The sequence below is a fragment of the Colossoma macropomum genome, unplaced genomic scaffold, assembly GCF_904425465.1.
Source record: "Colossoma macropomum unplaced genomic scaffold, Colossoma_macropomum, whole genome shotgun sequence".
NCBI classification, from domain to species: Eukaryota; Metazoa; Chordata; class Actinopteri; order Characiformes; family Serrasalmidae; genus Colossoma; species Colossoma macropomum.
In genome coordinates this window covers 1,334,059-1,345,984 of record NW_023494793.1, presented here as the reverse complement: position 1 = coordinate 1,345,984, position 11,926 = coordinate 1,334,059, and the positions used below count along the sequence as shown (strand labels likewise).

At 40.1% G+C, this 11,926-nt stretch overlaps 1 protein-coding gene across 1 annotated transcript; it reads left to right on the top strand.

Moving 5' to 3' along the window:
* Nucleotides 1-886: 886 nt before the first annotated feature.
* LOC118813045 (butyrophilin subfamily 2 member A1-like) lies at nt 887-7,051 on the top strand. Its single transcript, XM_036578181.1, has 5 exons — nt 887-1,002; nt 2,922-3,021; nt 3,223-3,330; nt 5,324-5,730; nt 6,003-7,051. The coding sequence occupies exons 2-5, from the start codon at nt 2,999-3,001 to the stop codon at nt 6,470-6,472; spliced, it is 1,008 nt and encodes a 335-aa protein (XP_036434074.1). The 5' UTR covers nt 887-1,002; nt 2,922-2,998; the 3' UTR covers nt 6,473-7,051.
* The last annotated feature ends 4,875 nt before the right edge of the window (nt 7,052-11,926 follow it).

Below are 11,926 nucleotides of genomic sequence, written 5' to 3'. Positions count from 1 at the left end.
GTTTGTCACATGATTAAATGCAGTGTCTTGTTCACACTGTCAGCTGGGCTTGTTTGGTGTGTCAGGTGGAGATTCACAAACATTCAGACAATCGCGCTTTGAAAGTAGCTAAAAAGTAGCCACTACTTTTTCTGGAAAAGTAGCTAAATTGTAGCAGCTACAAATTTTGGAAAAGTAGCTACAAAGTAGCTAACTACAAATTTTTCAGTAGCTATCCCAAACCTGGCTGATAGTTACTATTTTACGGCTTATATGAGGAACATTAGACACAAAATTTATAATCTCACCCAGGTTTGAACACGACCTCCTGCTCAGCAAAACAGAAAGGAAAGTCCCTGCAAACAGTGACCAAGCGTGACACAGTTTTTGATGTCAACTGGCCAGAATTAGGTTTCCTATTTCCGAGCCTTATATGGAAGCATCTCCAACACTCCAACGCTACCCGTTTTACTTAGGACACAGGTTAAAAGCTTAGCCAGCACATGATGATGTCTTTGCAATTACATTTCCATCAACGTTAGACGAGTGTATATTTAATACTTTATATTTAAAGTATTCAAATTTTGATCAGTGATATTAGGGTCACACTGACCATTAATCACCCACTACAGAGCCAGCTTTTTAACAAATCTGCAAAGAAAAAAGGATATATTGTAGTTTAGTCATACAAGCATGTGGTTTTACCCAAAGTTATACAGTGACCCTTGGACTTTCAGTAAATGCTTCTCACTCTGAAGGACAGTTTCAGTTTTCAAGGATTTCTTTCGTTTTGTTGTGCCAGTGTCAGTGATCCAGTGATGAGGCAGTGTTGCATGTAAACATACACTTTCCTATAAGGGCTTCCTGTTTTCTTCTCTGACTTCAAAAGTCACATTCAGTAGGACAAACTTCAGCCTCCTCCAGTTTCAGGAGACAAATGTGGCTGATGAAGGACTAAACCAAGCCTGTAGAGTGATTAAAACAACCAGGATTGATCATAAAGACACACTGGACCTGAACATGGTAAGAGCAATAGATAGTAACACTTTATTTTGATAGTCCACTCTAGATGCTTTGAAGATGCTCAGTCTGTCTTTGACTAACGTTCAACTAAATGTCTATTAAATGCATCTGAACTTGAAGTTGAGTGTGAAATATTTGATTAAATCAAACCCTAAACCTAATCCTAACCTTAACTTCAATACAAAACCTATACCTACTCCTAAACCTAAACCTTGACCTTGTTGAAAATCTACTATCACCAGAAGATTTGTTACTTGTTAAAGTATCTGTAGAGGACCATGAAATAAAGCATGACAGTAGATTTAATATCTGTTACCTTTAGAGTGTTTATCGTTAGATAGTGGTTGGTCTAGTGTGTCTCTGCTTCTCAATGCTCCAAAGCAACAACAAGGTCTTCGTCTCAGCGATGACAATAGTGGTGTACGGTAGTAAAATCTCTTTAAGGATGCTTTTAAGATGATAAAATTGCATGTGTAAATATTTTAATGTATGTAAATATGCAGTCATAAAATTATTAATGTGCCATGCATGCATATCTTTTCATAGCAATGCTTTAATACAGAAAGCATTGAAACCCCCTGTTTCAAAAATAGTTTGTTTTGCCACAGATTCCTTCAGTAAATTATAAGTGACTTGAGATTTCATGTAAGTGGTGAGGGTGTTGACTGTTAACTGCAAAAATTAATTGCAATATAAACATTATATTTAGTTAAATCGTATATATTACAAATATTGTTGTGATGATTTATTTTTTGCAAATAATTATCATTTATATTGTTCTGGCAAAATACCTGCTAGTTCTCTGTATATACTCAGGGCAAATGATTCACGATCATGTGGACATTTTTCCATCATGGATTAATGGCCCAAGGCTTGGCCCTTTGCAAGTGAAGCGGTCACCATATCTCAGACTAGAAAAACAAGAAAATCCAGCATAAACCAAAAACAGAGAAAATGCAGCAGTGAGCACTTAGCGCTGGGCTTCCCATGAGCGGGAAATGAAAACGTGTAATGACCGCTCTCTGCTTTGCGCTCAGAAGTCTAGTCAAATAAAGCTTTGAAGCCAAATAATTTGCGCTGTCAGCTGAAGACTAAATACAATCAGTATTTATTTAAACCTATTTGACAGCGGCTGCCAAACATCAGCAATCTCAATAAGCGAGTCAGAAAAACGGTCAGATCTAGGTTTGCCAACAGCAATCTGTGTGCTAAGTTGCTGTTAAGTGGTGCATCACATTAAATGCAGTCTCTCCCAGTTGAGATGATCTTAATGCTACGAAGCTTATGAAACTGGGCCCTTGTCGGTTAAATGTTCTTGTGGGCCTCTTTGCGGTCATTTTTGTGGGCTGTAAGGTGAAAAAGGTTAGGAACCCCTGGCATTAGTGATTAAACATTAAACATTAGCTAGAATTGACAAGATAGGAAAAGTGTGACATTGATAAATAAAAGTCTCAGTAAAAGTAGTTTCAAATTATTCTATCCACTGTTTTCTAGACTTTAGGAAACTTTTTCCCAACTCACTCTAGAATCACATCATTTTCAGGATTCCATAGAGTAGGGGTATCAGAATTTTAGCTGAAAAAATATAGCAAAACAGTAATGTGAACAAAATAAATGACACTTTCACTTCAGAAAGGTTTTGAAAAATCTTTATCTCCATTTATGACTCCCAACTCTCTTTAACTCTGCCCATTAAATCCAGAGCAGAATTCTATAATGTAATATCATATGTTTATCAGATGTGCTGTATTGTATTGTCCTGTATTGTTTACTGCATGCAAATAAGTTATTGTCGTTAGTTATAAACACCGGACAGAGCTTTGGTCCGTCCCATTCAGTTTACGAAATTCAAAGCCTGATTAAACTGCAAGGAACAATGAAAGGTTCCCCATAATAACTCTTAAATATTTCTCCTACAGCTCAATATTGGACCGACAATGGTCGCCCTGCTGTGAGTGTGAAGCGAGTGGCTGGTTAGGTGACTGAACTTAAAGGAATGGCACCCCTGAACAATAAAAGGTAGGAACAGAAAAAAATACATTTTATGATTTAAATTTATTGGAGGATCTCTAAGAAGAAGAGGTCAAGCATACATAGTCACTCTTAAAATAGTCATTGGTGACACACAATCCTGTTTAAACCCAGCAGTAATAACAGACTTGCTGCTTCTGAACAGTCCCTTTGTTTCTTTTATTTCACAAACACTGTTTTCTGTTGAAGTAAAAAGGTGCACAGGCCAGTTTCGCCCAGCTGTACGTCTGTGCAGAGTGATGACTCCATGGAGATACTGAATAACTTTAAAGAAAGGAAACACCTGGAGAACAAAAGGTAAACCTCAGCACTCTTAATGATTCGCATGTATTATTCTCATGAATTTACATCCATAACATTGAACACAAACACAAGGCCATGTGATTTTCTAGATATGTATATGTTTATACTTGTAACATCTGAGAATAAACATCACTCTATTTTTTGCCCTTATGTTTGTGGAGAGCATACTGGACTGTCACAAGCGAAGCGGAAGAAACGGACTCGATCTCCCAGAATCCCAGACTTCAGTCAGAGCCACATCACAGAAACACAGGATGGAAAAATCGAGTATTGAAATGTCTGTAAAAACACACTGGTGTGCTGTGCTGAGCAGCCTGCGAAGTACAAAGTACCCAAATCCTGTTATTGAGAAACTCTCCTATTAAAAGTCAAATGTTTTTATATTTTTATTGAGCTATAGGAGAATCTGAGAACAATCGTTTGACCACTTGTCCAAACCAAGCAGCACAAACCTCCAGGAGCCGTATTACAGAACCATCTTAACTCTCAAATCTCATCAGTTTAGTCTCCATGATGACTTCAGTACAGACTGAATTCAGGACAGTATCTATTCCAGTTCCTAACAGTCTAACATCTAACAGTTCCTATCTTCATAATCTCATCATGAACTCCAGATAAGAAAACAGCATCACACAAACATCCTAACTAGACTGAACCTCCTAAATCCTGTCCTAACTTTAGGATGAACCCCAACAGGGTCCTCACTTCTGTTTAAGGTCCGTTTCTATGGTTTTTAGGCAGCTGTGTCAGCCGCATAGTTCACTACCAGCATAATGAGCTCCATTTATTCTACTGTAAAACGCTGCTTTCACTGTGAGATGATTTTCTTTTCTAACTCTGCGTTTTAAAGATCTCAGACGCTGCAGACTCGATCTCCACCGCCCCTCTGATCACCTTCGTGTGTTAATGTTGATGATGAAATATTACAGTGATGGTGGTGAATAATGAGGAGGCGGAGCTGAACGTGTGTCTGTTTATTAGGAGGAGTAACGTTAGCGCGCTCGGCTAAAGCGTTTGGGAAATGGAGACTGAAACTTTTTTTTGCAGTCGTTTAGTTGTTGCTTCTATATAAGCCAGAAGGATAGAAAAGAAATTACTAAAAATCTATGCAGATAGCTCACACCCAGCACAGATCATATTTGAGTGTTTAACTGTTCATAATTAACATCTCACATTGATCTCTTTACCTAGACAATGAATACACTTCAGAGAACACCAGGATGTCAGTGTGGCTCACATAACTTAAGCTAACATTTAACCCTGATTAATCCCATCGAACATCAATATGTAGCTATTAATTGTTACTCACTTTTGCAGTCACGGTGATGTTTGATGGTGTGGTGGAGGGTGCAGGAGACAGAATATTGCTGACTCTTCCACAGACCAAATAACATGAATTATATGATTACATAGTGGTTTGTATGCCTTCATCTCCTGTGATGCTGTATTTTATGTAATTACAGATGTCTGAATATGCTATTGCAGGTAATAACGCACAATTGGGAATCAAAGATAGCTTATTGATTTTGATAGGTGTGAACACCTCCGATCAAACTGAATTTTTCTTGATATCTTGATTTGGAAGCCCAGCCTCACATCCCCATCCTTGGGCAGAGTGAGCAAGTTAGCGGTTCTTTATTATCATGTAAGCCATTATAGTTACCATAAACCTGTCACTGAATAATGTCTTTTGAGGTTCCTCCCAGAGTTGTTGATTGATGGATTGATTGCTCTAATATTAAGTATGATTCATCCAATAATATCAAAGGAAACCAAGGGAAGTAAAAACAGGTATGATTAGACTCCACACCAGCACTGACTGCTCATACATATTATACTGAAGGAATGTCAACAGTATGGCTGCGGGACGCTTCTCCTGGGTTTTGCAAATAAGATCAACAATGTTGCTTCATTACAAATGGTGAAAAATTAAATCAATGTTATGGATCAGTTTACCATAATATAGTCAATGTCTTTTGTCTTTTAGTCTGCTGTCTGGATTTGCTTCAACTATACTGAGAAGTATATCTATGAAGACTGACCGGTCACATGAACCTTTACAAGAACACAGGCTGAGCCCTCGCTACGCTGAGGCTGGAGACGTGGCCTGTGATCTGTGTAAAGGAAGGAAGTTAAGAGCGTACAAGTCCTGTATGACCTGCCTCGCCTCCTTCTGCAAGAAACACATCAGGGATCACTACACAGTGGAGGCATTGCAGAGACACCTACTGGTGGAGGTCAGCAAAATCCCCAGTATACACCAGAAGAATGCTCAGCTGAAGAAAATAATCAAGGAGGAATGGGATGAAAACCAGATACTGGAGCATGAGATCCAGACCCTGGGGAAAGAGAATGCTGCACTGAGGGTCTGGAAAGGGGAGACACCTGTAGCAGGTGAGTCTGGTGTAGGCTATAAATAATATCCTCTAACTAAAGCATTTCTCTCATGTGGGTTCAACTTTCTGGTAACAGATCAATTACATAATCATTCATCTCAACAACAAAGATGACAACTTAACATTGGTACTTCACTGTAAATGAACATCATGAGGTGTACATATAAGGTGCATAGCACTACTGAATACTACGACAGGTTGTTTCTTCAGTGCGTTCAGGGCAGTGAAATCCCACATCACGTCACATCCTGTTTATCTTTCTCTTTCTAGCTGATATGGTGCTGGGTCCTGATACAGCTCACCGGTCACTCCTTCTGTCTATCGACGGCAAACGAGTGCAACCCATCAATCACAGGGCATACAGACTTGACAAGTACAAGTGCATCCTGACCACAGAAGGCTTCAGCTCTGGACGGCACTACTGGGAGGTGCAGGTCAACAGAGAGTTCACTACTGGGGTCACCAGAGAGTCGGCTGAGAGGAAAGGGAGGTTCAGCTTCTCTCCTGCTCGTGGTTACTGGTGTCTCTATCACTTCAGACAGTCCTTCACAGCTCTGGAGGAGCCCAGCAGGCGCCTGCCACTCAACTCTGTGCCCCGGGTGCTGGGGGTCTGTGTTGATGTGGATGAGAAGTGGGTCATTTTTTTTAACCTTGAGACCAAAGAACACATTTACACTTTCAAGCATATGAACTTTGCAGACGGAGAGAAGATCTACCCTGTATTCACCACCATGGAATAATCAGTGGATCTGAAGATTAAGACTGTGAGATAACTGGACTCTTGCTGGATTATTGCTGTCCAAACATTGGGTAATCACTGATCAGATTATATATGGTTTAAATGTCCTTGGCAGCAGTTCTCAACCTTTCTAAGCTGCAACCCTCTAAATGTCAGGTTGGACACACTACTTTCAAGACACTTAAAATGTGCCCAGCAGGCACTTAACATTGTCACAATTCTGAAGTATTGTCTCCACACTGACGGAGTTGGGTGAGCGTTGCTATACCATAGGATTGGTGGCTTTGAAGTGTTGGTACATCAATATGATTTCAATGTCTAATGTTCTGTAACATCAGGAATTTTGAACTTGATTTTATTATTGGTATAACAACTCATTTAAATACTTGTATAACACTGAATTGTAAACATTTTCAAAATTGATATCAACTCATTTCAACACTTGGTATAACAATTGTGAACTATTTTTAAAAACTGGTGTATTAACTTCATTTCACACTTTGACATACTGTTTTTAAAAAGTAATTTGTATGTAACATGTTATATGTAAACCACCAAAATATAAATAAATAAATAATACACACAGTATATTGTGACAATTTAATTAGTTTTTTTTTCATAAAATATATGTAAATTGTTTTGATACATATTTTACTATTTATAAGTACAAATAATTAAGATTCTACATGCTTAAAAATATTTAGTTGGTGAACAGGTTTAAGTCAAATCCAAAAAAGACAAAAGACAGAAGCACAAACATAACAAAGGCAACCAGATCCAAAAAAGAGAAAAGGCAGACAGGCAAAGTCAGAAAATCCAGAAACAAGATTGAATACACAAGAAGGCACAACAACAATCAGAAAATGCTCAGTAGTTCTACTAGGAAAACAATACGCCGTTAAGACTTTGTTTCTCCAAAATGGTAACTTTACAGGAAAAGGAAAAAACATACTTTACTTTTAATGTAAGTCAATGGAATCAGACTTTATTCCAAGTCATTTTGGCCTGTTTCTTTTGGTCCATTCATCATGAAATTCACACACAAAGGACAATAGCTGTTTTCAAATTGTCAAAAATAAAAATAGAGATACAAGGTTGTCTTCCGCCAACAGTGAATACCTTGCAAAGCAACTAGCCTAAAGCCTGGGCTTAAAAACTAAACCAAGACTGGTCACAGGATAAACAGAGCAGTGCAACAGATCAGAATTCAGGTGATTGTGAGCGGTGATTGAATTACGGAAGTCCAACATCAGGTATCTGGAGTTCTTGTGTGACCTGGAGTCGGAGGGTCGCGTGACAGTACCCCCGACGACAACCAGGGAGTGGACTGTGGGAAAGCCTCCTTGGGCGAACCCAAGAAAGAGAAGCAGACTTGTCCAGGTGCGGACTGTCGAAGTCTGTGATCAGTCCAGGGTCTACGATATCCCCAGCAGGCACCCAGCACTGCTCCTCAGGGCCATATCCTCCCCTGTCGACCAGGTGCTGCCACTGACCTGTTTTGGAGTCCAGCACCAATGTACAGCATAGACTGACCATCAACCTCCTCTGGAGTTGGGGGTGCATTAGCGGGCGTAGGCTTGCCCAAAGGACCTGGGACAACAGGTTTGAGCAGGAAAACATGAAATGAACAAGAGACATGATAACGAGAGGGCAAATCAAGTTTATCATTAATGTCATTCATTTTCTCATGTTGAACTGAATGTATTTCGGAGTTAACTTTTCACTTCCCTCAGCAAACTGAAAGTCCTGAGTCGACAGCCAAACCTGATGTCCAGGCTGGTAGGTGGGAGTATCACCACGGTGACCATCAGCCTGCTGTTTATTATGTCAGAGGGCTGCCTCTATTCTCTGTTATGTCTCTTCCCAGACTTTCACTGCGTCGCATCCACTCATGCACCACGGGAATATTAGAAGAGAGACCAGTCCATGGACCAACAGGCGGTTGAAATCTGAGAACACACTGGAAGGGAGTAAAACCAGTAGCAGAGCTTATAAGAGAATTTTGTTCAATCTTTGCCCAAACCAAGTAGCGAGTACAGTCGTTAGGGTTGTTGTGACAAAAGATTCACATTACCAGGCTGAAGTGGCACAAATCAGATTTTTTGCCCTAATGTGACTCAGATCTGATGTTTTCAGGGCTGTGTGGAGACAAATCTGATCTCTTCAAATCAGACCTGAGCCACTTTCATATGTGGTCATAGATCAGATACGTATCTGGTTTGTGGTCATGTGACCTTAATGTGACGCTCAGATCGGAATTCATGTGCTTTTTTTCCACTGCACCATCATTCAGCGTTACCATGGCAGCAGCGCCGAACAGAAGTTAAAGCCTGTAAACGGTGGAAAAGCAGCTCATCTCACCTTTTTCTCCTTCGTCTCGCTCTAATAATGAAGCTGAGAGCTGATCAGAGTTAATTATCTTCTCAGCGAAGCTCGTTCTGCTCGTTAGTTTGTGCTGATGATGAACGTGATTCATTCACCTGACGTTACTGAGTAGGATGAGCTCATGAGGGTCATTTCAGGATGCCGATTCATCACATTAATGACAGATCTGAATCACTTATCTAAATGAGTGTGAACCATCGTGACCGAGAGAGAGATTTGAGCAAAAAATCTGATTTGAGCAACGAGGCAGTAATGTGAGCTTAAAAACGTTGCTAATTCTTGGTTCACACTGTCCATTAGATTGTGGCTGATAACCAAAAGTCGAGCTAACCGTATTAACTTCACCTCCTTCCATCTCAGGCAAGAAACATCACAGATGAAGGATCAAATGAAACCAACAGCAGTTGTGACGGTTTGGAATGATTATGAGACCATGCTGGAAGAACGGACACACAGTAAGAATGACAGATCTAATATTTATTAAATCTGTAATGGCTAATACAGGCTTCCCACAGCTCCTTCAAAGTGTTATAAGGTCTTAAAGTAGGTTTAAGGTCACAAAATGTCTGATTGTTATTTTTTTCTATAAGAGGTGTTAAATTTAAGGAAGTCCAATCTCAGCAGATTTTAATGGATCACTGAAAGCTGGTAACTGGATGAGCTCAGTCCAGTTTCGATCCTTTGTTTCTCCACCGTTGCAGAGATGCCATAATCGGACATTATTCACAACCTACTGCAGCGAGGAGTGTTTTCAGAATATAGCTAAATTATCTAAATTTCTGCAGTGTTGGACTATTTTAAACAGGAAGCTTAAACTGTATAATATCTGCTGCTCCAGGGTTTTCACTGTGTTTAAAACAGCCACATACATCTAACATGGCTGTGTAAAATGAGCGCACAGCTATGCACTAAAATGTGCTGTGTTAAATAACACACACACACATTTTCTAAACCACTTATCCTTCTGGGTCATGGGAGCCCATACCAGCAGTTATTGGGCAGAAGGCAGGACACACCCTGGACAGGTCGCAGTCAGCCATATACATTCACACACTCACACCTAGGGGAGAACACAACTCCACACACAAAGGACCCTAGTTCCCCAGCTGGGAGTCGAACCCAGGCCATTCTTGCTGTAAGGTGACAGCACTACCCACCGCTCCACTGTGGATCATAGCCCATGGTCAGCAGAATCTCAGGGGTGAGCGAGCATTTTACCTGCCATTTTGTCAAACTCAGCAACAGAGCCAATTAAAATCTCATTTCAGCAGCTTTTCCAAAAACTCCAGGGGTTAATCATTGCGCCATGGTCTCTTTCTCAGGACGTTGGTGAAGGCGGAGTCAAGTTGGAGCAGGATCGCCAGTGTTAATGCTGGGTTGCACCAAGTTCTTTTTTGTACAGTCTTCCTCCATAGCTGTGAAGTTGTCACTGTAATCGTGCAGGAGATCCCACAGCTGCTGCTTCTGCTCCTCCACTCTGCTGCTACAGAACTTCAACCACCAGAACGGAGACGGCGAAAGGGGGCAGACATAACGCTTGGCACTCTTATGCACAGAGCACTGTCGTTGGTTCCTTTCGCCATTGAGTTTGCAGATCCACTGCTCAATGTCTTCTAATTTGGTGGCGATACCCCACTTCTGACACCAATGTGGCATTGGCAGTGACAAAAGACTAGAGGACGCTATTATTTCTGCTCAAGAAAATGCTCTTTTACTGAACAAAGCAGAAAAGGCCACTGAAAGTTGATATATTGTTTTATATTTTGTTCTATACTGCTTTATCTATTGGTTTGTGGCACGTTGTGTTTAAGAAAAGTGTATCATAAACTGAATTTTATTATTATTTTGATTTTTGTTTTCTGTGAAAACACAAATGGTAGTATGACTCTGTATATGCAGATACTCAATGTTTAAGGACTTGGATCAAAAAAAAAAGAAGCACAACATACCTAATTAAAACTGAGTGAACTGTGCATAGAGATTGGTCTGACATATGATATGGTACCAACATCCAGGGAACGCATGGAGCAATGAAAAGTTCCACATAACTCTTAATTTTTTTCTCTTACAGTACAGTGGTAGAAAAGCCAGAGTCACCCAGCTGTGCATCTGAGGGGAGTGACTGCTTCATGGAGAGGTTAACTGTTCTTGACAGAATGGAGCCCCTGGACAATAGAAGGCGAGTAATTTTCAATTCTGTTATTGTAGACTGCTTTGTACTTAAATGCTGATTAATTTTTTTCCTTTAATGTGATATTTTTTTTAGTGCTGTTGTTACATTAGATAGTTACTTTAGATTTTTTAAAGAATATGATCTATCAATGCTGAAAATTCATAGATTGTTCTGGTGAAACAGATCAATAATAAACATCTAATCATCTAACAATAAAGGCAATTTACATTCATAAATTCATGAACAGTGGCTTTAGCCCTGTTCACACCTGGTATTTACATCTATCTTGCATGTATCCCATTTACACCTGTACTTAGCGCTGTTCACCATCCTTTAGATCACCCAGGACGCATATTGACCCATTTAAGGCCCATACTGGAATTTCCTTCACTACAGAGGTTCTTAGAGCTTCACAAAAAATGAAAGCTAAATCTGAATCAGTCACGGTTTGGCTACGGTGTCCAACCTTATTATTGTGCTTTTTTAGTCATTGGGGGCAGTCGTGGGCTGGAGGTTTGTGGAGCCTTGTGATCGAAAGGTCACTGGTTTGATCCCTTGACGTGACTGAAGTGCCGTTAAGCAAGACACAGAACCCCCAAAAGCTTCCTGGGTGCCGGGGATAGGGCTGCACACCGCTACAGGCAAGTGTGCTCACTGCCCCGTAGTGTGTGTGTTCACCAGTGTTTATGTGGTGTTTCACTGCACAGATGAGTTAAATGCAGAGGTGAAATTGTGGGACTAATAAGGGTCACTTATACTATAATATACACAAATACACAGTTGGCTGTAAGTCCTTTTTTGTGAATGCATCTCCAGAGCAACACCACTAAGATCATGAAAGAAGATTACACTCTTTATAACTGATCCATGTTAATGTGAAAAATAACCACTCAGCAA

Bases quoted from the DNA above. Each gene is read 5' to 3' on its own strand.
- LOC118813045 (XM_036578181.1), top strand. From the start codon at position 2,999: ATGGCACCCCTGAACAATAAAAG. The intron at 3,022-3,222 runs GTAGGAACAGAA...TTTCTGTTGAAG, and splicing joins GCACCCCTGAACAATAAAAG to TAAAAAGGTGCACAGGCCAG. The intron at 3,331-5,323 runs GTAAACCTCAGC...TTTGTCTTTTAG, and splicing joins AAACACCTGGAGAACAAAAG to TCTGCTGTCTGGATTTGCTT.